This window comes from Passer domesticus, chromosome 20 (assembly GCF_036417665.1).
Source record: "Passer domesticus isolate bPasDom1 chromosome 20, bPasDom1.hap1, whole genome shotgun sequence".
NCBI lineage: Eukaryota > Metazoa > Chordata > Aves > Passeriformes > Passeridae > Passer > Passer domesticus.
The window spans coordinates 4045325-4072219 of NC_087493.1; the positions used below are offsets into that span (position 1 = coordinate 4045325).

Here is a 26895-nt window from a genome sequence, read left to right on the forward strand (position 1 = left end):
TAGAGGCATCTGAATTTCAGAGGTACTGAGCTCCCAGACCTTCCCCCTGGAGACAGCTCCATGGGCTCTGGTTGCCTAAAACTGGTTATATTGGCCCTGTGGCACTAAAAGCTATGGACAGCCCCTGCCAGCACCTTAAAGGTCTTACAGGAGGCTGGAGAGGGACTTTTCACAAGGGCAGGCAGTGACAAGAAAAGGGGGAATGCCTTCCCACTGATGGAGGGCAGGGATGGATGGGATATTGGGAAGGAATTGTTCCCTGTGAGGGTGGGCAGGCCCTGGCACAGGGTGCCCAGAGCAGCTGGGGCTGCCCCTGGATCCCTGGCAGTGCCCAAGGCCAGGCTGGATGGGACTTGGAGCAGCCTGGGACAGTGGAAGGTGTCCCTGACATGGCAGGGGTGGGATGAGATGGGATTTAAGGTCTCTTCCAACCCAAACCATTCCATAATTCTGTGGTTCCTGCTGACTTCAGCTTTTCCCTGAGGTCTGTAACACCCAGCAGCTCTTGCATCATCACAAACCACACGAGCAGCTCTGATGAAGGCAGAGACCACAATTTACAGCACTGAAAAGATCCAGCTCATGGGGCTGCCTGGGCACCCCCTTTTCCACTGCCATCTTTTAACTGCAGAAATATGAAGCTTCTCCTTTCTCAAAACCTGCAACTAAAACTAATTCAGCACCTCTTTATACAGGCTGTTGCTTTGCAACCAAGGGAGACATAAACCACCTTCTCTGGGGCACTGCAACGCACAGAAAATGCCTTTTTACTCTTTTTGTTTTAAAGAATGAGTAAATACACACAGAGCTGTGTACAGGGAACATCAGGGGGGATTTACACCAAATTTATCTTGAAAAATGAGAAGGTTCACACTGGCCTGGTGCACACACACAGCACTTTCCTGGGCTCCTTCTTTTCCAACTGGCTGCTGGGTGCACGTGCTGCAGGAAGCACGAGCTGTTTCTGAATTATTTTAAGGGCATTCCCTCCCTTTCAGGTTAGGTGCTATTTCAGAACCATAATGAATAAGAATCCAAGTGGAAGGTGAACATTTGGAGGGTCAGCCAGTGTTCATTAAAGTCAAGCTCTTTTTATAGCAATGGGCAGCACTGCAAATAGAGTTAATGGTCTGAAACCAGTTTTCCACGTGTGAGAGGTGGCTGCTGAAATTCCCACTTGGCAGAAAGAAGCTTGTCAGAAATATCAATTGGAATATCCATTTTTATAATGAAAAAGATTTAAATTGGATAAGCAGCAGAGGAATTCCACTGATTCAAAAACGAACTCCTGTTTAGTTTCACACAGTTAATACATATTTTAGCTAAAATGATCTGATTATGATGATTTTACATGCAGTTATTTTATATTACAGAGGACTTTTGCATTAAAAAGATTATGTCCTTGTTGCAGTTAATTGGTTTTAAAAACCAACTGTAATTCTTTAACAAGCCTTAAAGCATCAAATTGTGGTTGCTGAGCAAAACTGCATTGACTCCAACAAAACATTTTATGTAAAAATTAAAACAAAACAAAAAATAAAACAAAAAAAATTAAATTAAAACAAAAAATTAAAATTATTAGCACTCTAGATGTGGTGTCTGCATTAATGGATGCTCTTCTAACACTGCCCCAGTTTCACTTTATCCTTTCATGGAACAGAACAGCATCAGTAAAAGAGCCCAGGATCTATGACAGGACCTCACCACAAAAGCACACCGTGCCCTACCCTAATTAACAAGTATTTATAAGCTATTTGAAGGCATGAGGAACTTTCAGTCCCAGTTCCACTCAGTGGAGCACAAGCCCTGACCAGCCCCAGGTCCCTCCGGCCTTGGCAGCCACGTGGACAATTCCACCCTGCAGCATCACCCATGGAGGCTTTTGGGATGCCTTGGGTATTTATCAAAAATGGAGCTGTTCAGAAGCTTTGAAACATTACAAACCTGTGCATTGTGTAAGATACTGGGGGAAAATCCTTCCCTGTGGGGTGGGCAGGCCCTGGCACAGGCTGAGAGCAGCTGTGGCTGCCCCTGGATCCCTGGCAGTGCCCAAGGCCAGGCTGGACAGGGCTGGGAGCACCCTGGGACAGTGGAAGTGTCCCTGCCATGGCAGGGGTGGCACTGCGTGAGTTTTAAGGTCCCTTCCAACCCCAACAATCAGAGTTTAGTGATGGGCTTGGCAGTGTTGTGTTTATGGCTGGACTCCATGACTTTACAGGTCATTTCCAACCTCAATAATTCCACGTTTCTCTATCTTCCAGCTTTGGAAAGAGCTCTCCTAACTAGAGTTTTATATATATATATATATATATATATATATATATATACACACACACCACCATATTCACTGATAGAGAAGCAGCAGATTAAAGAACTTTTCTGTTTAGGGTAGTAGCTATGAAAGAATCATTTTTCAAAATGCCTGCAACTAGCTAAAAGTGGCCATCCATAAGCTGATCCTCCATAATTAGTTAGATAAAAGTGTAAGCAAACTTAAAAAAAAAAGAAAAAAAGAAAAAAAAAGGGAGGAAAAAAATCAAAGGGTGGGGGAAGAAGAAGAAAGAAAACTTGCTCCAGGGAAGAAGCAACTGTTCTCTGATGTGCAGCAAGGAATTTAACATCAAAGAACTAATGTAAATGGGGCCCATTTACCTCAAAAAACAACACACCACTCCACATTCTGGAATATTTCTATTTTAAGTTTGACAGCATTATGCTTTGTACCAAAATTCAAGATTGTGTAATTTGATAGATGTCAGAAGAAAATGACCTTCAGAATGGCTAATGGTGGCAATCTTTGTTATTAAGCATGTTAAAACTCTCTGTACAATATCTGTTTAAACTTCAGAGATCAGCAGATCACCTTTAAAGTTCATCTGATTGTACATAAAAATTCCATTTTGACTCAAAGCCTGAAACATGCATTTTCCTTATGTGCCTCTAACACTGATAGTGGGTGACTTCCTACACCAAACTCCTGTTCTTTCTCCTGCTCTCCCCACCAATCAGACAAAAATGAAAGCTGGATCTCTGTTCAGCAGTGAAAATAGCACACACAGTTCAAATATGTAATCTGAACCACCCAAAAGACCATTAAAAATAGTTGAATACCCAAAATGATGTTAACAGAATAATTAGTCAAGTACCAAATGACTTCAAGGGTTTTGAAAATGAATGATAGAAATCCCAAAATCCTATTAATATTCTATTTTACATTTCACTTTTGGAGGTCTACAAATCTTTTCCTTTTTTTTTTTTTTTTTTTTTTCATTAAACATACATTTTTAGGAGAAAAAACTCTCTCATTCATGTGTGAAGTACTTTTCATTGGGAAAAACCTAAGAATGAATAGAAATGCCTTTGACAGTACCTGCACAGAGAATTGCCTTTCTGCAGCACATTGCAGCTCTGTGCTCAGTGGGGACCCACTGAGAAACTGCTTCTGCAAACTGTGCCTTAGGAAAACTCCAAATTCCAGACTTCTCATTTAAACCAACAGCGTATTTCTGATAGTTCTGAAATTATGCAGAGGAATTAAATACAGGCATTTTAACTCACCCAGAAATCTTCTGTGGGGCTGCAGCTGCAGGGTGGCTGATGCCCAAGCTGCACCAGGTCACAATTATTACCTTCATCTAAATGGACTTACTCAGCATCTAAATATTCCCCAGCATCACTGATGCTGATTTCCAGTCAATATTGCTGTCAGCCAGGCACATTATTTCAAACAAACTGGCCTAAAACACCAGCCTTGCATACAAGAAAAGGATTTAAAATCAGATTAACAGCCTGGGTTTGCCACATGCAACTGTTTAATGCTTGAACTGCCCTTTACAGAAGACAGTACTCGTGAGTGCATCAGGCACTCAAAGGGCTGGCACAGAATTTTGGTTTAATCTGAAGCTGTTCTGGGACATTTTGCCAAAAAATTGCTGGGTGTGATAAGCTCTGGGCTGGGATCATGGACAGCACAGGCAAAGATGGCTGATTTTTGTTTGATTTACTCTCATCAATCATCTGTGAGATGCCCATTGGTGAAATCAGTGTGGTGTTTTGTGGTGACAGAGATTCCTGCAAATGAAGAGATTCAAATGATCATCACAGATGTCACAGCTTCTCATCTGCCATCCATCACACCGGGCAGCTGGGATTGAGATTCCTCATTATCTTCCCATTTCACCAGCTTTGGGGTCAGGGTGTATATTATGGCACGATTCTTCCCACAGTTCCACACTCCAATGAGATGGAGTAAACCTGGTGAAGATGGGGAGACTGCAACACTCTCCCCTTTAGAGTCCCTAAATCACATTCCTGGATTACCATTTTAATATTTCCTGCTTTTCTCCTGTTCCATCCACCCAAACAAAGATGGTTATTTAAACTGAGTTTAAGATGTTATATCAAAAGTGCTGGCATGTTCTTTTTCAAAGTTTGAACAAAGAAAATGTGCAGCCAACAGGAATTATTTGAGCTTTGACAAGCTGCCTTCATCCCTGAGAAATGCAGCACCTCACTCCTCCCATGAGCTCGGGCTCTGCCCCACTCTGACACAAAGAAGTTTCCAGAATCACTCAGGCCCAGACGTTTCTGGTACCCCCAGAGCTGACACCCAGCAAACCCATCAGGGGACAGGCTGGGGAACATCTTTGAAGATGCAAGTCAAAGCTAAAGCTTCCTCCACACACAGAAGGCAACAGTCCCAAGATGTGACACTGATCCACGACTTGACTCAGTTAAAGACTAAATCTGAGCTTTACCAAACTCGATTCTTTCTGAAACTGGAGATTTCTGAGACCCAGGCACTGATAAATCATTATTTATCAGCTAAATTCACACACCTTGATTTTTGCCAAGGAGAGACTTTAGGGCTCCTGAAAGAATTATAAAGGGATAAGAATGAAGTTTTTAGATTTTGCATTGTCTTAAGTTGAATTTTGCGTCAAGAACAAGCACTTCTTAAGAAGACAACAGAATAGAAAAACATTCTATGTATGTATCATTTTAAGACAGAATCTTTGCTATTAAATAGAAGAAAAAGTGGGAACAAAGGACAAACTGTACCCCTGAATTAACTTGTTATCAATAAATCAACTTGATATCATGAAGTTAATTCAGTATTTTGAAGTTACATCAATAGACAAGAGCCCAACAAAAGTTAAGCTTCCACATTTGGAAAGACAGACACTGAAAATACAGCCATATCCCCCAACAAATCTGTGATCTGAAGCCATCAGTGCTCCTTAGCAAGATTATGTTGGATTACTTTTTGTATTTTAAATATGACAAAGCTTCCCCAAAAGAGAGACAATTTCCCGGAGCCAGAGCGCGTTACTGAGCCGAGGAGAAACTTCCCAAGTCCAGCAAAGGCCCAATTAAAAAGAAAATGGAATATATTGCTCCACCATCAAAGCAATTAAAAACATAAATAAGGCATTGCAAGACTCTTAACATTCCCAATGTTTAATTATTCATCTGTTCTCTGTCCTGCAGCTGTAGGTCAGAATTAACTCCTCTGAACTAAATACAGGAGAACTCTTTTGGGGATTTGTACCTTATTCATTTTCAAGCAAACATTCAAATTCATTTCAAATTCACACAAGAACTGCAACAGTTTCACCTAAATCAGATTTTCTACAAGTTAAACACCCCTCCTACACTCAGATGTGATTGTGAAACTACTTTGATCTCTGTTCCCAAATTTATTGCTCTGTGTAATCCATGACAAAATATAATGTGATTTACTGTATCTCTATATGACAGCCCAGCAGCTGACAGAACTTAATAATTTAGCATAAGAAAAAAACCCTTCTGGCACCAAAATACACAAATCATAATTGAGGCACTTTAGTATCACGTTACAATGAAGCACATACAGACTGATCATAAGAACTTCAAAACAATCAGAATTCTTTCTCACCATTTAATGAAGGTGGGTTTTACTCCATGACATGTTCTGCAGCTGTAAGCAAGTCATTTTGGAGCACTTTTCTTTCTTCATATTAATGACTCTGAAGGACTAATAACATTGTTTTACCCCTTCCCTATTTCCCAAACACTCCTTCTCCAAAAAGAAGAAGAAAAAAGCCACCTGCAGCTTTTCTCTATTATAATGATATGAAGAGCAAATGAGTGTAAACAATGTCTTCAAACTGTGCCATATTTAAATACACAATTATTACGTTTTACATTAGTTTGGTCTTGATCACTGAGCATTTTTCCTAAACAAAGCTATTTGGAAATCTGTTTTTTTTTTATTGTGCTGACCTAAGCAGGGATGTGATGGACACATTCCATGGGGCACCTTTTGCAGTGGCTTGTGCTGACTCTGGGGTTTGGGGGACTTGAGAAAGTCCTTGTGCAAAGGATGCATCATCCCAGAATCTTCCAAGCAAAGTAAGAATGTGGAGCTCATGGATACAGGAGGATTTTTTACTTCTAATTCCAAGGAAAAAACACAAGTTACTGTTGTTTGGACAACCAAAACCATGGAGGAGCCCCAGTGAAGCCAGCAGGGATGGCTGCAGGGACTGGGATCCAGGAGCAGGGAATCCTTCCTGTCACACCTGACCAGGAACCCAGACCTCACTCCAGAATTCTCAACAAATCTAAGAATGAATTGGCCAAGTTGTTAAAATAAAAAAATCCACCAGTAATATCACGTTACAGCACTACACTGGAAAACAGCCAATGTTTTCCAAATATTATCATGTACCCAGGAATGTAAGGATAAGTAAAATTGGTAAATTAGACAAAACTGGACCTACAAGCAATCAGCCTTTTCCAAGACACAAGGTATTGGGCAAAAAGGGAGAGCATGAGGTAATGATTCAACTGGGCTTTTAAAACTATTTAATAAAGCTGAAATAATAAGCAATTGTGTATTACAAGATAAAGTCGGTGTGTTACAGGTTGTTTGGAGAGTGAAGAAAGGCTCGGGAAACGATTGAAAAAATAATTAAAACAGTTGTTCTGCCACTGGCAAAACCTCAGCATTCACCTTATCCACCATCCCCTTGACTTTGTGGGTCTTGATCTTATGAACACACTCTGAAGGATAAACCTGGAAGTTCTGGGATGGAGAAGAGGCAGCGTGTGCCCAGGTGCTGCAGAACAGGGAGGGGTGGTTGGGCACACACTTGAAAAAGAAAGAGGAGCCAGAGACAACAAAAAAAACCCCACCTGTGAATGTTTCTTCAACAGACACTTCAGATGAATTCCAGTTGGTTAAAAATCCACTAAATCCTAAAAAACCCAGGCAAACTTCTCCAACAACTACCCAGCTATCATTGATATGACAGGACATGAGTAAAGTGTGCTGAAAGATGGGCCACATGATTGAGCTTTAATTTTAATCACATCAGTCCTTGCCCTGCTGAAAGCCATCTTTTAAATTCCATATTTTGTCATAATTTATCATTTAGCTCTTGTCTGGTTCTCATTTCTTAACAGCATTGCTGCAATAATTTTCATTTTTAACCCTGTGGTGCTGTTTATGAATACAAATAATGGTGCTTGACCTCCCTGCAGACATTAATGAAGATATTAAAAAGTGAGCCTGTTGCTCATGGGTGCACATTTTTTTTCCCACAGTGACAGTTATACCAACTTCTCCTGGCTCCTAACTCTGGAACCAGATTTATAAATACAGCTAATGAGCAGAAATCTGACTTGTTGTTTTCTGAACTGTTTTTTCGGAGTTTTTATTTTTATTTTTTTAAAGGAGATAGGAGCAGAGCAACTCTGTGAATAACTTCAGCTCTTGCTTTGAAACATCTCCAGTAGGGAGAGTGCCATAAATTGTGTTTAGTCCTATTTGAGTGAAATATCCCTGAGATGATTCTACCATCTTTTTCTTCATGTTTGGCTCTGTTGATTGAAGACTCTTCCAAATGGCTCCCCTGAGGGATGATGCAATTCCTGTGACCATGTTCCTGGTCCACTATCATCCCGCTTTTTCTTTGGAGGAATAAGAAGGAGCAGTGCAAAAAGGGACAGACTACAGAGGAAACTGGTTTTAAAAGGACTTGTTGAAAGGTACTATCACGACAGATTAAATAACCCACATTCTTTGTGCTAATATACATTAAAAATATTTCCTCTTTGTGAAATGCATTTCTTCTTGATCTTTTGGCATTATGTTTTCGTTTTACTTGATCTTTTGGCATCATTTTTGCTTTTACTTGATCTTTTGGCACCACATTTCTGGTTTTGCTAGATTTTCTCCAACAAAGCCAAATGTACTACACTCTTTTTTATTAATATTAGTTGGTGAATCACTATCACTGTGTAAGAAATGTTCAAGAACCAAATGTAATTTAATGTACACAGGCTCCACAAAACAAAAACAATAAAAATATTACTGCTCTGGAACAGAGAGATAATATCAGAGACAATAGTTCTTGGATTATAATGAAAAAAAATTAGGAGACCTGGGAAACATCCAACTCTTCTTGGTAAGAATTGGAGACTCTTTAAATTATTCATAGCTGGGGCTTAAGCTAAATAATTGATGTAACAGACTCAAAACAAGTTTAAAAAAATGGCACCTCTACAACTGGTGGGGGTCCTGCTTGCATTCAGCAAGGACACAAACAGGTCTGCATTACAATTAGACACAATTTAATGAGGTCATTACCCTTGGGAGGAATACACGTCCACTTTTTATGGCTGACCTGTTTGCCCCCGTGTAAATAACCAGGGAATCACTGCAGTGAGTGTGAAAACTCATCTCAAACAAAGTTATCTGCAAGTGTGGCTTCAGTCTCCAAGTTAATGAAGTGAAAGGTGTCAGATCAAAGGTTCCATCACACCCAGTTCTCAGAAGGTCTTAGGGACAAAGATGGAACCATTTTTGGTGCTAATGAAATGTGGAGTTGGCAGAGAAGAAGCAGAGCTGGAGAAACAGGACTCAGAAATGGGGACTCATGGAAGGCACGAGATGCTTTTACTTTAGGAGCAGAAGTGACTGCTTAGGGGAAACTCAATGCTTTTAATCAAGTATCTCTTGGAGCATCTTTCATCTCAGAAGATGTCATATTCCTTCCCTTCATCTTCTATCTCTCTGCCAGTGCTGAACAGTGTGACATCATCTGCAACAGTGCCAGAACAGATACTGTGAATCACAGATATTCCTGCAAATGCAGCATGAAAATATGCCCAGGGAGTTACATCCAACGGGGCTGTGCTCGTGTGTGCTGGGTGGGGAATGGATCCAGCAGCACAGAGCCTGATGCTGAAGCAGGGACTGAAATGCTCCCCAGGGCACATTATCAGTACCTTATTTCCAAATTACATGCAAGAAGTTGCTCAGAAAATAAGTATCCATCTATGGGACACTGTCTGAAGAGTTTTGAAAAGGGCCCCATTACAAAAACATTTTATAGCAACAAAACTGTTATATAGAATAATTATTCCTAATTAAGGAAGTGGACACTTACAGAGTGACCTTAACTTTAAGGTCCATGAGCATCTGAGTTTTATGTGGACTTCACACCAGATACAGGTGGAGTGATTGTACCAGGTAAAAACTGTAAATATCAGATTTGATTTAAAATCACAGAAATCTCGGAGTACAATTAACATCAACATCATTAAAGTCTACAGGCAGGACCTGCATGGCTCTGGACAGGTTTTATGCCACTTTGGTGTCCCATCTCTCCACAGGGAACCACTTCACAGATCCTTCCATCAGAAGCAGCCCCAAAAATAAAGTGTTTAACTCAGTTTTGGGGTTTTTTGACTACAGATTTGTCCTATAATCAAATTTCATGTGTGTTCAGTACAGTCAATACACAAAAATGTAAATTACTTCTCCACAAGAAAAGCAGCACTGACAGAGAATTAGATGTTCCTGGAACCTGCATAAACCTTTAACAGAATGAGTCAAAATATCTATTTAAATATAGAAAAGAAGTCAATAAAAAGCTAAATGTTGAAAATTATTTAGAGAAAAAAAAACCCCATCATCATCTTCTCCCACTCCAGTTTACTCATGTGTGCTGCTCAAAGGGAGCTCTTTTATGAGATATTTTCAGTGTTCCAAGGTTGCTTCCTTTGAGCATTGTTAGCCTGTCCACTGCTCTGCCCGGGCCGTGCTTGCTGAATGCTCATTTCCCCTGCCAAGAAAATCCCACAGAACGTTGCAAACAGCGCCGGCGGCCAAGCCCCACATCTGCACACACTCAGACTCTGTCTCCTGCTTTCAGTCCTTCCTGGCAAACCTGGACCTGCTCTGAGCTTTGTGCACTCCACTGCACCTGGCCCAGGAGGGGCCGTGCCCCCAGTGCTGCTGAGGCCACCTGGAGCACACCTGGTCCTGCCCAAACCAGGAGCCAGCAGCTCCAGGCTGAGCGTTCCAAACACCCAATAATCCTGGAATTGCTTGGGTTGGAGGGACCTTAAAGATCATCCCATCCCACCCCTGCCATGGCAGGGACACCTTCCACTGTCCCAGGCTGCTCCCAGCCCTGTCCAGCCTGGCCTTGGGCACTGCCAGGGATGCAGGGGCAGCCACAGCTGCTCTGGGTGCCCTGTGCCTCACCCCAATCAGAGGGAAGAATTCCCTCCTAATAGGGTGAAACACCTTGCAGAAAAATGATCCTAAAACTTCTGTCAGTACTTCAGTACATTTTTTGTACTTACCTTTCTTAAGCAGGTAAGTACAGAAAATCCTGAAAACACATCAGTATCTTTCAAACACCCAATCATCATGGAATGGCTTGGGTTGGAGGGACCTTAAAGATCATCCCATTCCACCCCCTGCCATGGCAGGGACACCTTCCACTGTCCCAGGCTGCTCCAAGCCCTGTCCAGCCTGGCCTTGGACATTCCAGGAATCCAGGGGCAGCCAGAGCTGCTCTGGGTGCCCTGTGCCTCACCCCCATCACAGGGAAGAATTCCCTCCTAATAGCATGAAACACCTTGCAGAAAAATGATCCTAAAACTTCTGTCAGCTCAAGCAGGTAAGTACATAAAATGCTGAAAACACATCAGTATCTTACAGGAGCAAAGCAGGAAAAAAGGTGCACAATCCTAACAGTGTCCCAGGAATCTCCACCAGACACCAACCCTGACAAACCCCAAAGTGCGAAGGGAGTGCTCAGGAACTGACATTACAATAAACAATGTCCCAGCCTTACAGATGGGATTTTTAAGCAACAGAAAATTAAAGACCTCAATAAATCATGTGTCCCTAAATATCAAAAAGATGTCTACAACCCACAACAAATATTTCAATATTCTGTGTGCCTGTAATGAAGACTCGTCCTTCCCCTGTCTCTGCCCCTCACTCTTCTCATCCCCACAGCAGCAGGAGGGCAATGCCAGAGGAATCCTGGATCTTCTTCACCCATTTACAGTTCTGTTTTCCTTGTCATTGAAGTATGAATCATTTCTTTTCTATTTCCTCATGTTCACGTTAACAAGTCCACAATGACACAAAGCAATCCACACAGAAATTAACATTATTCCCAGAGCAGATCACAGAGGAATGAGATCCCTCACTTGAGAATGGAGTGACCTTCAGAAAATCTGGCCAGTCAGATGTTCCACGCCTAAACTGTGAAATTCAGCTTCCCACTGGATTTTTAAGCAATCTTCATAGAATTGGCACTAAAAAAAAGTAAATTTAGAGAACAAATTTTTCTCTCATATTGCCCTAAATTTCCAGGTAACAACATCTGGTAGAAAATATTTTCAAAAACAAATTTCAAGGTTCATGATGCTTTTTTCCCCCCCATGGATGAATTCATCTTCATCAAGGTTCTGTGGACCAGGACCAAGATATGAACCAAATTAGCTGACACTGCTACTTTTGAGCTTTAAATGGAGCTTGCCCTCTAAGCTACTTTGAGTTTTGGATTTTGTGGCTAATTTCCACAGTTCTACAATTGCAAGACAGAAATGAAACAGAATAGGGAATGGAGATTTGAAGGTAATGCCAGGTATTTTCACATGTCTGTGAAAGGCTTTTCAACAGAGATACTTTCCTCTTTTCCCCTCCTATCTTTTGCTCAACATGTGCTTTCAGATTAGGGTAAAAATAGGGAAGTAGGTTAAAGAAAAAAAGTACAATAGCAGTTAATATAGCTTAAAATTAGCAAATTTTTTGAAAAATAGAAAAAAATCCAACAAATTAAAGAAAACCAGCATTTCTGACAGAAATGACAATTCAAGACTATTAGAGATATTGCCCTATGAAGGATTATTTGTAACTTTAATTTGAGGATGTAAAGAAGTTAACTTTTCTTTTGCTATACTACACATGTAAAAAAAGATCAAAGAAAGAAAAGAATTGAGATTCAAATTCCATTTTTAAGCAAAAATGACAATGTCTTCCTGAGTTAAAATTAATCCTTTAATGATGAATTTCAAAGGTTTAAATACTTTCTGTGACCTTGGCTTTAAATAATTATGCCAAGCAGAGCTTTCCTTACATTCAGAAAAGATTCTGAATTGTTGATCACAGCCATTTTAATGGCTTCAGGCTGGCTGATTTCCAACATAATCCTCCGAATGCTCTTCAAAATTACAGACCAAGAACCTGACGCAGGTAAATGAAATGTCACTTGCACAAAGGCTGCTCAAACACTCCATGCAGATTGTTAATTTGTGCCACTGCACATCCCCTTGCAAGAAAATGTGTGATTTAGTGCCTTAATGCAACGTATAAAAGAGACTTCAACAACTATCTGCTTACACACACACACAGAGTCTACCATAAATATTAAGTAGGTTTTTTTTTTAGTTTGGCTTTTGAAATAAAACTTGCATGTTTTAGCTCCCTAATGCGGGGGGGATACTTGAATTAAAGACAGGGGTCCAAGGGATGCTCAGCAAGCAGTGGGCAGTGACCCCACAGAACAGAACTGGAGGGAAGCCTTGTTCAATCTAAAACGTTAATTTCTATTTTCAAATCTTACCCAGAGTCCTTTCTCCACTGATGGGCACCACAAGCAAAATTAGAGCAGCCACTGTGAGCAACCAGACACAACTTCCTTGCACCCTGAGCCTGAGTTTTTCCCTCCTTAAAGCTCACCCTCTTTAAGGGAGAAAAAGTTACTGGCTAGGCAGAACCACCCTTTCCAGTGTCTCTATTCCAGCAGAGGAAGATCAAACCAGCCCTGGGCTGGCTTTACCTATGAAATCACCTGTGTCTTTAAAGTGGAGGTGCTGCCCAGCCCCAGCATGTCTACAGCAAAGCTTTCCCTCACAGGACCCCAAAACACCCCACACACCCGCTGTGACTCTGGCATCCCATGGTCTGCACCTGTTTCTTCAACTCAAGTGACCCCTAAACATTTTTCCTCAGGGAAACTTTGCTCAGCTGACCTTTGGGGTGCTCCCTCCCCTCCTGCCCCGTGGAGCTGCTCTTTGGGACTCCCTCACCTTTCTCAAGGCCGCCTCTGTCTCCGCCGTGTGCCTCCTCTTCAGCTCTGATATCACTTTTTCCATCTCCATCTTGAGGCTGTTCAGTGCTGCCTCCTTGTCTCGGGATGCCTTCAGCTTCTCCTCGTCCCTCTGGAGGCTCAGGTCCAGCAGCTGATGGTTCCGCAGGGCGTTGGCCTGGATCAGCTCCTCCCTCAGCTTGTGGATTTGGTTCTCCAAACCAGAGATCACCTGAGAGAAAGAGCAAACAAAGTGACAAAACCCAAACCCACAGCACAAAACCCACTTGGGTTCTATCGGTGCTAGAAATGCATGATAGGCAGGAAGAATGATGCACAGAACTCCATGGTATCAGAAGGCTAATTAATTACTTAATTATACTATATTATACTATAACTACATTACAAAGAATCCTAAAGAATACTAAAAGATACTAAAGAAAACTCCTGACAGCCAGGACACAGCTTTGTGTCAAGGAAACAAAACAATCCTCAGCAGAATCCAATTCCCAAATTCCTTCAGGTAAATAATCTTCCAACACATTCCACATGTGCACTAACACAGGAGCAGCAAATGAGATAAGAATTGTTTTGATCATTCTTTTCTCTGCTTCTCTCACAGCTTTTCTCTGTTCAGAGGGCATGTGAATGCCACAGGTTTCCTCCAACAGGCGTCACCTGGGGTGGGAGCAGACTCAGAGGATGCTCTGCTCCTTCTCCTGGCCCCTCTTCTTGCTCTTCCCTTTCTCTTCCTGCACACAGATAAATACACCCTGCCCACAGCACTGGTGAGATGGACCCTTCTGGAGGAGAAATTGAGCTTGTGGCGTGTAACCACTACATATCCTACCCATGCCTTCATTTTTTTTGCTTAAGAAATGACCTGCATCCTTCTAATGAGCAATCAGAGCATCATCAATCATTGATCAATCCCTGCCTGCCCCCGAGGGGGGAACACAAGGGGGAGGGATGGAAGTGACAGGAATAAAGCTGTGTCATTCCTTGTTGAGTTTTATTGGTTTTCTTCTTCTAAGGTCAGGATTAAATGTGCAAGATGGGATTTCTTGTTCAGATTTAGATGTTTATTAGTTTTTATTTATATTACAGTCTCACAAGTTGTGAGTTTTACAAGTTAAAAATTTACAAGTTAATAATTGCTTCATATCTATTACTGTATTCTAAACCCTTAAACTCTAAGTTTGCCACCCTGTGATATCACACACTTTAATCCAAACTCCACACCCACAATCCCAGTTCCATCATTCCATTTTGGAAGCTTCTCCAGGGCCTCAGATCAGTGCAGTGTTCTCCTGGGGGTCGGTGCCTGGCAGCACAGAAAGTCTGAAATTCTCAGTAACCAGGGTTCTAACAACTCCTAATTCCACAGAATTCACTCTGCTGCTTACCACAGGAGTAGATACACATCCATTACTTCAGATTCCACTTACTAACTCTCACTAGTTACTTTTCTATCTCCATTTCCTCTGTGGGTTCTTCACTGGGGTACAGGAACATCACACATGGGACATAAAGCACTGTCCTGACAGCTAAGTGTGATGACACTGACAGCACATCTACGTGTTCATTCATAAATGTAATTCTGAAAATGAGCACTTTCACTACAAAACTCACACAGAATTTCCCCCTTTCTCCTCCCTGTTTCACAAGACACTTCGCAGTTGCCTGGAATTTTTTCACAGAGGATGTGACAATACTGAGAGCAGAAATTGATGTTCTACCAAGTAAGTGCAGGTGACTCAGCTCAAGCTTATTAAAGGTTTCACAGGAAAATCTGAGGAAAAGCAGTGTATATTTAAAGTTCCCATTGTCCTGGAATGCCAGTTTCTCTCCAACTACAATTTTTCTTCTTCAGACATTTTTAATACACTGTCTGTACTCAGCTACACCATTTATTTGCAGCCTCTGAGAACCACATTAGCACAAAACTTTGAAAAGGAAACATTTGTTTCTGACCAAAGTTGGGACATGAATGACTATCAGATCTATTGCCTTGTACATTAATCTCCCAAGACAGATTCTTATAAATACTGTGATCTGAGAGAGAAAAAAAAATCAAGCCTTGAAAGTTTGCCTATTTTTCAAGCTATTTGAACTATATGGTGTAATAAAAGACATCGTCTCCCTTCAAACCATCAGTTTGTCCTTCAGCTATCCCAGCTGTAACATGTATTAAATAATATCAACCATCTCAGAAACTTATTTTGCTTCCATGCTTTCTTAATTACTCATTGGCATTAGTCCCTACTATGTCAAAGGTAAGAGTGTGTGTATGGTGGAGAAGGAATGAGCACGTCATTTGTATACAGAACTCTACCACAGGCCACATATTTCAGCCCTATCAGCATTATCTCAAACATATGTTTCATATACTGTAATCTGTGCTAGATCCTTTCCTTCCTTTCCTGAGCTTTTCCTCTACACATGTTTAATTTCTTATTAAATCTGTATACAGACTAAAAACGTAAAGTAAGTTTCAGTGTATAATTATAATCCACAATGTACTTTTATAATTCTTTCGGAAAATGATTTCATCTCCAGATCACAAGAACATGACAGCCTGCCTGGCTTTTCCTTAACCAGAGCAGCACTAACTCAATGAAGATAAGAGCTGCAATTGCTGATGGGTGATATGGTCTGAGCTCCAAAGTGACACACTGAGAATTTGGGGTTTTTAACAGCTGCCCCAGTGCAAGTCCTGCCTGAAATAGCCACAATAATCTTTTAATCTGTTAGAGTTCTTTTTGAAAGCTCTTTCCCCTACTCTCCTTTTTTCCCTCCTATTTTAAAATAAAAAAACTTCTTTTAATTATACCCCCAACACACACACATAAGTGAAACTAAGAAATTACATTGCTCAGAAGTTCCCTAAAAACTTTGTTAAAATATTTAGGATAAGAAACCAGGTCTAAATTTTTATAATACAAAGAAAATTCATTCACAAATGACACTAGAAGCCAAAATAAAGACTAGGTGAATTCCTGTTACACCTTTCAAGCTTTACTTCCTTCTTTATTCAATGGTTCTTATACAAAGTCATCAGAAAATGAAACACAATCCAGTGTTTTCTGTAAGGAGAAAGTAACAGCTCCCAGCCTTCAGAGCCAAAACTGGGGACAGCTGAGAGTGAGCTGAATGCTATAGGTAAAGCAACAGTAATTAATATGCAAAGGAGCATAAATGTTGGACCTAATAGATGGCAAAAGCAGATTTGGTTCTATTAGGGAAGAAGAAAGGCTCTGAAGACGGGGTGATGGCAGCGAAACTAATATGATTAAAGGAGTCCCTTTGGAGCAACTTCACTGCCAGTAAGATGATGTTAAGAGACATCTAATCTCTCCAAAGTGACTGGAAAAAGCTCATATTGGGGATCACAGACACAGTTCTTGTCAATTACTTTCAAATAAGTCCAGTTCTCACAGCCAGATTAGTTTTTCCCATAAACAAAGTCAGTGGCAGAAGCAGCTTACGCCCAACTCAGCGCCTGAGACAACTTTGTGTGACATGGAGATGTCCCCACTGCTGCACGAAATGAATCCCAAACTTTCCAGCACTAAGACTCTGCTATTCCACATGCCAGGTTTAATAAACTATTATTAGACTTAAATGTAGGCAAATTAGGGAAAAAAAAAAAAGCCCCAAGATGACTTAATTCTCAGTTGCGAAAAATCCATGAAATATAAAACTTATGAGCAACTGTCTTTTCTTAACGATTCTGTGGGAAAATAAAAGCTGCAGTTACAAAATCTCACTTCTCAGGCTGGAGATCCAAAGGCACGATGGTTTCTTTGTAACACTGAGTCCTCTTTCTCAGTCTTGGTTTCTCAAATTCTCCTCTGGCTGCCCAAATCTCTGTTTGGGAACCAAATGGTTTGTACGGTCCAAACGACTGCTTGAGTACAAGAGCTGCTGTTAAAAAAAACTCACCTTAAACACCCCATCTCAGCAAATTATTATTGTCCTAAATGAGGATTAAACATAAGAAATAAGGGCTGACAGTATGTAATAGAGCCAAAATGTCACTGCCACTTGCTGCCTTTTCTGGATCAAAGTGTTGTAGTCTCTATTTCGGTGGTGTGGGTACGAGCACATGAAATAGAGAGATCTGTATCTATTTTAGAAAGGATGCAGAAGTTTGTAGCAATTCCCAGGATGGCCATGCCACAGGAACATGCCCCAAACAAGAAGCATTTTGTAAAATGACCATTAATCCATATACAGGACAACAAACAGAAAGACAACACCAGCTTACACGGTTTCCCAAATGGAACAAAAATACATAAACTGTGTGACAGAAATTTCATAAAGGTTTATGTGACATATTTGTATGCCCCTTAGATGAAGAAACTGCTGGCCAAGGTGGTGATTTCTATTTCTGTTTCAAAGAAATAACTTAGAATTCTCACTAAGAATATCTGTGCTGAAATAGTGTCATAAAAAGGGTGGGTCATAAGCCCACAGCAATTTGCCTGCAGGGAAAAAATAGACTTGAAAGAAAAAGAAGAAGGTTGGTCACTCACTTTGGCCTATTTAAAATGCCAATAAATGTACTGCGTGTTATTTGGAAGGAAAACATGTGCTCTTAATTTTAAAAAGTAAATTGCATAAGAAAATATAAAGTTGGCAAAAAGTTTAAATTAAAATCTGTTGCTGATGTCTGAAACTCTGCTGCACTTCCAGGCAACGGGGATGAGAAATGGACCGAATGACTACGGCCTAATTAAAAACAATAATAACACAAATTCCCTTTATTTTCCAGGAGCTGCTGCTTCACCCCCATGAAGCATTTCCTTGGATGAGTTTCTGAGGAAGAGGCTGGAGCATGACAGCATCTCCACCCTGACGGGGATGAGCACACGGAGCTCATCCCCCTCCTCCCCGTGCATTACACACCAAACCACATCCACCCAGCACCACGCTCAGCTCCAGTCTGTGACTTTTGAAAGTCACAAAAACAAGGCAGAGGAGAGCTGAGATGAAAAGCACTCCTCGTTTATTCCCCGTGGTGCAGATCTAGAGGCGCTGAGGTGCTGCTGCAGCAGATTTACAGGAAGGGACTAAGATGTGCCAGCAGATGAGGCTGCTGTAACCTCACTGCTCTGCCTTGCTGGGAGCACTGGGGCTGCTGGAACAGAGCATCACTGTTAAACACCCCTGCCCTTCTCAAGGGGCTCCTGACAACTCTTCAAACTGAGCTGCAGAAGTTTTCTGTGCTGGGTTAACTTGGCTCCAGTCAGAGATGACTGCACAGGACTCACTTTTCTGTGTTTAATTTTGCTGGCATGTAACATTTCAAAAAACCTACAACACACCCCTGAACCTCTGAGCAGTAGCATGGGCTAGGCTGGATGATCCCAAAGATCCTCTCTGGGATAATAACCTCAAATATCAGCCTGTAAGTCAAGCCCTATCTGACCACAGATAAGCAGCTTCTGCCTCTGCGTGCCAAGACCTTCTCAGCATCTGAACCTTAGGAAAGAGCAGTGAAATGAGCAGTGTGTGCTGGGGAACATCAGCTGGGCCCTTCTGAAAGGGACATTTGTCTCTCTGTGCCTCGCCACGCTGCCGTGGGGTGACAGCGATGGATGAGGCCGCCACAACATTTGTTATTGGGCACTGGATTATTTCTGAAAGGAGATCAGTCCAGTCAAGGGAAAGGCAGGCTGCAAATAAAAACAAATCTCACTCTGATGATGAAGTGAAAGGAAAATAAGGAACAAAGTAGGAACTCCCCGTGATTCAGTGGGGACAGTGACTCCCTTTTACCCATGAGCAGGGCAGGGTCCCACAGGAGGGCATGGAGTGTCCTGTCCCAGCCATGCAGTGACTGGTGGCACATTTACTGTAAAACATTTACTGCAAAGGGGATTATCTGCTCAAAGTGGGAATCTGAACGATTTCAGCTTTCTTGTGAGTAAACAAAGCTTTATCAAATGCTGGGGAGCATCATACAAGCTTCTCTACCATCACAAAACCAAGCAATGCATTTAACATAAAAGAAATCTGAAAAATAAACAAATATTTGCAGCTCTAAGCTTAGAAAAAAGTATAGCTGTAAGAACTTCAAATGTGTGCGATGTCAGTTTTGTGTTTAGAACAAAATTGGTTTATATTAATGAGTTTTTCTACTGCAGCTTCTGCAAGGGACAACAACCCTTCTCTTAACTGATCTTATTCTGGTTTGCAGAACTATTCTCATAATTTTTACTCCGTGGACCTGCCAACCAAGGGCCAGGCACAGTCCTTATCTTTCTGATCTTTCTGTCCACAAATCATCCTACTGAGTCTGACTCACTGGTCCCACTATACCTGCTGTTCTCCTTGCCAAAGGAATTGCAAGTGGCCAGTCCAGCCAGCTGGCAGCTATTTGTGGCTCCTTTGTATTGCATGAACTCAATCATGTTCATTTAAACAACTATATTAAAAATATTTTCTATACCATGGCAATTTCAATTAAAACATGTAAAGAATTTATTAACCTTTTCCTCCCGTGACTCCAAAAATCAGCAATTTGTCAATATTATGAATACTTTAAAAGATGAGATTTCATTTGCAAAGTAAACCAGTGGCACATTATCACATGGGTAATGATGTGGCAGAGCACAAATTAGCAGGGATAAGTAATAAACAGCTATTTAGCTTTCACAGCACAATCTATTACACTGTCAAGTTTAAATGCCTTTTGGGTAAGAACACACAGGCCCATAAATGTGGTATTTAAGGGAGCAGATAAATGAAATGGTGTGAAATGAAGTGAAAATGAACAACAGTTCAGTGACCAGCAGGTTGGGCTCAGTTCCTAAGAGCACTGATCATTCCAAGAGCATGGGGCTGTGCAAGCCCTTCCAGGGGAAAAGATGGAAATTAGCACCCCCACCATCATAAATAGTCCTGGCAGTGGTCTAAGACTTCCCGGAAACATTAAAATATCAGCTTCAATACTCAGAGATGCATTTTATTGTATGCTTATGTAGTATTTTGTGCACACTAAAGTGTTCTCGTTCTTGAGGGGAAAAATATTCTCTCCAGAATGTCGGTTCTATTGCAGAGCTTCTTGAAAAGGAGCCATCTTCATCCTGTTTATATATATTTCTCTATATATATCCTATATGTGACTCCATTGCAGTGATGGGGTGAAGTTATTAATATGTTCATAAGTGAAATGTCCTCAGTGTATAAATCAGGTTGGGTATTATCAAGTTGGGGTCCTGGAGGAGAACTGACACAAACCAAAGCTGCACTCACTGATCTGCACCTGCACAGCACAGGAGAAGGGGAAGCTCCTGAGGCTCAGACAGATGAATATCCAGTGAGAAAAGCTCAGTAACAGCAGGGCAGGTGACACTAAGGGTGAAATGTGGCAGTTCAACCGGGGCAGATCTCAATCCCCATATTCAGGACTGATGCAAAGGTCTATCAACTCCATCCCCACACAATCTCAACTCCTCTCACCTTTGCACATGTACCTCTGACACCTCTCTTGAAAATGCCCCCTGGGATTTGTAAAGGGAGGTGTGGAGCTGCCAACTTACATATTCATTTCATTAATTTTAACAGCATTAGGCTGCTTTTAAAGGTCAAACCTCCTTGGTGAGATTCTTGGGCTATTCCAGCACTGTGCATGCTCTGAAAAATGCCTCTAACATTTATGAATCTGATAAAAGTTTATTCCTACTAACCCAGGGTCTCACTTTGGTGTGGGGACTGGTTTAACACCACCTGTACAGTGCTGCTGGAGGGAAACACCCCTCACCTCTGGCATCCAAAGCATGGCCAACATCCCCCTCACCACGATTCCTGCACTGAACATCATCCCAAGGAAGGTCCAGCACCCTTCAAGAAGAGATTTTACTTTTTAGCAGTGTATTTGCTCTGTCTTGTCTAATCCTGTTCAGCATTTCCTGAAACACAGTGGAAGTGTTGACTCACTAAGAACAATAGTTACCTTCTGCTCAGCTCCACTTCCAATAAAATTAAGGAAAAATGAGTCTGCCTGTGCCATTCCTATAAATAAACACACTTAGGCAACAATTAACAGGCAATTTAACCCCCAAACTGTTCACTGACTCTGCCAGGTATTTATGAAGACTAAAAAGAAATAAACAACACACAGGTATCAAAAAGCCAGCAGGGAAAAGTTACACTCAAAATACTGGCCTGGTTTCTACATCTTAGGACAAGGCAGCACATTTTTGAGATCTGCTGTGACATGGCATTAAGCAAAATACAAATTCTGATGATTTTTTTTCCCAAAAGAAGTGCACTGAAGTAGATCTAGACTTTCACAGAAGTCAGTCAGCTGCCCAAATCCCAGTTAATGTAAATGGCACTTAAGCTACAAACTGGGCTTAAAAAAAAAAAGGAGAGGGGGGAAGAAAGAAAATCAGACATCCATTTGAACAGCTCCACAAAGAGCTTAAAATTAACAGACTTATTTCCATTTCTTAATTTACATAAGTCCACTTGATTCCAATTTAGTTAACAGCAGCTAGAAAGCAGAACTTCATCTAGGTTGGTTATTGTCACTGCCTTCCCAACAAAATGAGTTTTAGTTGAAGAGGAGAACCTTGAGCTTACACATGTAACACAACAATGCAGAGAACTGGTGAGCCAAAGGATTACTCACCGAGCTGAAATTGAGATAAATTAAATACATTTTCCAGTTCACTGTTCTAAGACCTGTAACAGACTTGGCCCTTTTGCCTTGGAGACTGATCCAGAGTAGTTCCTCCTTCCCTGATTTACTGAATTTGCTTTGAAACAGATTAGTGAGACAAAAATTAAAAATTCCGCCTTCTTTCTCCTCTCCTTTTATCTGATGAAAGGAATGTTTACCTTTGTATTCTTCCACGTACAAACACAATGATTCGAATAAAACTGCTAAGGGACCTGCCAGGAAAGGACTCATTTCCTTCTGTCTTTCTACCCAGAATTTTAATGGAGGCACTCAAATGGGCACATAACAACCTACATAACTGCATTAATGGAACTTAAATATGATGGAGATAAGAAATTAAATCAGCCAAAAATACCTGCTTAATGCAGTGATCCCCTAAAATAACTTGTGAGAGCGAAACATAAATAAAATGAAGAGGGGCTAAAAAAAAATAAATTAAAATCTACATGTAACACCAGGTTTTCTGCATTGTACAAATCACAACAACCCATCCCTAAACGATGATTGATGCAAATGACACCAAACACCTTCCCTGTTTTCCTTTATGAAAAACTCTAAAGCTTGAATTTCTGCAGTTCAGGATGTGAAAGGCAAATATTCCTCTCAGATGAATGTCATGGATATGTTCAGTTCTGAAATAACATCAGAGGAAAGCTTGTTCTGAAAGTGAGGAAAAGCTACTGATATTTAAGGAAGGATAGGAATTTCCTGCAAGGGAATCCAGAAATGGAGCCTAAAGATCTCTGCAGTGGACTGGGAAGAACCATGTGTCAATCTCAGAGCATTTTGTGTCCAGCATCCCCTAAGTCAAAGCTTTTAAAAAACATTTGCATTTAAATTTTCCACACATGAAATTTAAAAGCATTAACATTTCCAGGACAATGTGTAATTCTGATTTAAATGCAGACACGATGTATTGCAGATTTAAGGATTACTACAGACATTCATCTCCATGAGGCAGCAAAATTAAATGTATTGTAATTCCCAATTTGTCCCCAGAAGAGGAACATGCTGCATTGTCTATGAGAATGTCTTTGCCTGTCAACTATAGAAAAGATTTCACTGTAAGCAAAAGAACCAAAACAATCCCATGCCTCAAAAAAACACCTAGAAAAGCATCACACGTTTTTATTTTGGATGCATTTGTTGCTCAACACACACAACTTTTGAATATTCCCAAGTTTTACTTCACACATCCTATAAGGATTCTCTTAACTGATGTTATTCTGGTTTGCAGGAACTATTCTCAGGATTTTTACCCTCTGGACCCTGCCAACCAAGGGCCAGGCACAGTCCTAACCCTTCTGATCTTTCTGTCCACAAATCATCCTTTTAGAGAATCATCCATTTACAACAACTGTAATGGAAATAGCATCAGACACAACCTGCCAGGACAAACCAAAGACAGGATGCAGATAAAAAGCCTCAGTAATCAGCTGTCCATGTATAAAATATCTGCCATATTTAATTCTGAGGTTCTTACTTGTAGAAAAGCCCACTTTGGACAGCAGCTCCCATTCAGGGCTCTGCCAGGAGCATCTCTCACACCTCTGCCCAAGCTCTGCCCTCACTGTCACTGAGCTGAAAAAGAGAAAGTTTTCAAAACTGCAGCATAATCACAGGAAGCCAACTAAGGAACCCAATGCTGTCATTCTCTGGGCCAACAACAGAGGATTTCAGCACCACCTGCCCTGTCCTGCCCTGCTAAGGATGCCAAGCAGCAGGAACCTCTCCCATTTCTGATGTCACACTGCTACAGCAAAGGTGACAGTCTTTAACCAAAACAAGTCCTTGTTCTCAGACTCATGACTGGCAATATGTGTGGGCAGGAATCCTGAAATGCAGCAGCTCCAAAAATAAAAGTTGTACCACAGGTTTAGATTTGAAAGAAATAATCAGCTTCTGACTGTGTGGATCCCTCATTTCTGCATGGCAGCAACAACAGCTGCAGCATTCCTGATGGTCACTTGTGGTAAATTCTCATCCTCACCTGAGCTGCTCACACAAATCAGATGAACAATTACACCCACAGGTGTAATTTGGCTTTCTCCTTTTCAAATCAAATTCTCACTGGAAGAAGCACATTCTGGTGGAGACAATCCTGATATAAAACACACAAATTTGTCATCTCCACCTGAGAGGAAAATCCTAGAGAAGGTGGTCTTTAACCATCTCAGGTGTTAGGCTGGCATTGAGGGCATCAGGCGATGGTCCTGTTGCCACACACACCCAGCTGATGCTGGCTCGTGTCTCCCTCTCTGCATCTTCACCCTCAAGTGCTGGCTGCACAATTCCCACCATCTCCACAGTGGCTCTCCTGAGTTCAGAGACCTTTTGGAAGCCTCCTGCTCCACGCCTACAGCTCAGAAAGATGACATCAATCACGGGATGATCTGTTCAAAATAAATGAAAACTGTGCCTAACATTTCTTCTCTTGAATTTTTGGCTCAATGTCTTCCTCTGGCACCTTTCTGTTGATCTCTGTCCGTTTTATCCTTCTCAGTTTGTCCTTGAATTCAGCTGATGCCTCTTCGTTTTCTGAATGACAAATAGGCCACTGCATCCTGGGGCAAGAATTTCTTCAGATTTATTTATGCAACTGTTTTGGATCTACTGTACTCTGAATAAATATTAATACACAGTTTATATATAAATATCTAAATACATACTAAACATGCAGACTATGAAATAGCAGTCAAATAAAATAATCAATTTATAATGGCCCATGTTTATATTTACTACTGTCTCAAAAAAACCCAAAAAACCAACCTCAAAACACAGCCTCAAAATTGCACTAAGAAACAGGAAAAATGTATTACTCCTAAATTGAATATTCTGTCAGGGAACAACAGCTGTGGGAAGGTTTTGAAGGAGAAACTGTTGACTGGAGGCAGAGCACCAAAGGGAGCTGGCTCCTTTCTGTGCATCAGCCTTCTAAGGGGACAGAATTTGCAGACTTTTGAAACCTGCTGATTTCCCTCCCTGGAAAGCATCACTGTTTTGAAGGACACAATCTTACTCTGTGAAAATAAATAAGAAATCATGATTTTGTAGCACATTTTTTACTAACACTAAGATGAGGGAAGTAGCAGAGAGATTGTTTCTCGGATACCTTGAGGTGGTGGTTTTGACAAATGGCTTCTGATGCACTTGTGAGACAGAGATTTTGGCTTTCCTCACACACAGGCCTAATTACCACATTAATGAAGGCTATAAAGGAATAGCAGGGCTGTCTCTGCTAAACCTCCTTGAAACTCAGGCACAGAAAAACAAACATTGCCTTCCCTATAACTGGCTGCTTTAGGAGCCATTACTGATTAATCCTGCGTATTCCCTGATGCCAGAGCTGCCAAAGAAACCTTATCACAAGGGTTTGTTTGCACAGCCTCAGCACTGAGAGTAATCCACTAAGTATCCCACACAATACTCAGGTAGAGCAGGTAAGAATTAATTGGTACCTTTCCCACCCACCCCCCAGAATTTCTGATGCTGGAACTGTTTTTCCCTTCATTGAACCAGCTCGGCCTAGACTGGCTTGTCCCGCAGTGACATGTATATTGAATACAAATCAGACAGCAGAGCTTTAAATCTGTGTTGCAGCTCTCATTTCCAATTCGAGAACTGTACTATAATCATAAGCTTCTGGTGGATGAAAGGAAATCAGCTCTCTGAATATTAGCTAATGCCACATTTGCAAGTCCTGAAGAGATCTGTGCTGTTTAAAAAAAAAAATAAAAAAAAAAAAAAGATCATTTCTGGTGAACCTATATATATGAATCGCTTTGTACTGCTCGACTGATAGAAGCGATGCCTGTGCTGGGATTAAACCCTTTTCATCATAAAACCTCATCTGGTTCGGAGTCCAAGTCCATCAAACCTTTTCCCTTTAAAGTCCCGCCTTTGATTCTACATCAATTTATTCAAACCGCAGCTGGGTGGCTGAAAACGAAAGGACAGCATCATTTAAACCAACCATGTTCCTAACTTGAAAGAAGGACTATAATTAAAAAAATGGGCATAAAAGAATGGAAATGGGATAATATTTTTTAATGGTAGTTCAAAGGCCGACAGATGTCAGAGCCTTTGAAGATGTCAGTACACTGAGCAAGGAGTTGCCATTAAATAGTTTGCCTGAGAGGTGAAGCAGCTTTTTAATGACTGAAAAAGCCCTTGCAGACACATCCTTGTGTTTTTAATTTGTCAGAGTTTCTGCAGTATTTTCTGATTAATGACACATGATTATAACTGCATAGCACACATATTTTTATACTTTGTTAAATGAATACTTTATTCCACATTCCTTCAGTGCCAGATAAAAACAGGAAAGCTTTACTACAGAGTCTAAAACTATTCAGATTGCTCAAATATTTATGGTAATTTGAGGGGATTGGCCAGATCCAGAGCGTCTATGTGTTGCTACCTTTTGTTCTTTAATGGAGCTATTACTACTGCCACCACAATGTGCATGCATTAAGCGAGCATGTGACCCAGTAATGCATTGTGCCCTTCTTGTGCCCTAAACAATCAGAGCTTTCATAATTCACTGATGAACAAAGTCATCAAATCAAAATAACATTTAGAAAAATCCTAGGGTTGATCCTGAACAATACAAACAATGGCTGCCAATGTATTGTAAGTGGAAAATAACTTTTCCAAGGGAAAAAGCATATTGCTAGGAAACATCATGTTCAGAAGAAAAACACCAATATTTAGAAATGCAGATAAAATCCCCATCTTGGGCTGAGAAGATGCTCCTGCAACATCCTTCATCTCTCTCTTAACATATGCAAATTTTTTCTATTTTCCTCACAAATG

The 26895-nt window shown here is 41.0% G+C and overlaps 1 protein-coding gene across 8 annotated transcripts in view; it reads right to left on the reverse strand.

The window, feature by feature from the left end:
- Positions 1-26895, reverse strand: part of CEP112 (centrosomal protein 112) — a 159484-nt gene that overhangs the window by 46770 nt on the left and 85819 nt on the right. For 7 of the 8 annotated variants that reach the window (XM_064395729.1, XM_064395728.1, XM_064395727.1 and 4 more), the window contains exon 21: positions 13387-13617. In XM_064395729.1, coding sequence (XP_064251799.1) covers positions 13387-13617 — 231 coding nt within the window. Of the gene's footprint in view, positions 1-8908; positions 9090-13386; positions 13618-26895 lie in introns of those variants that run through there. The other variant, XM_064395731.1, reaches the window with a different exon arrangement.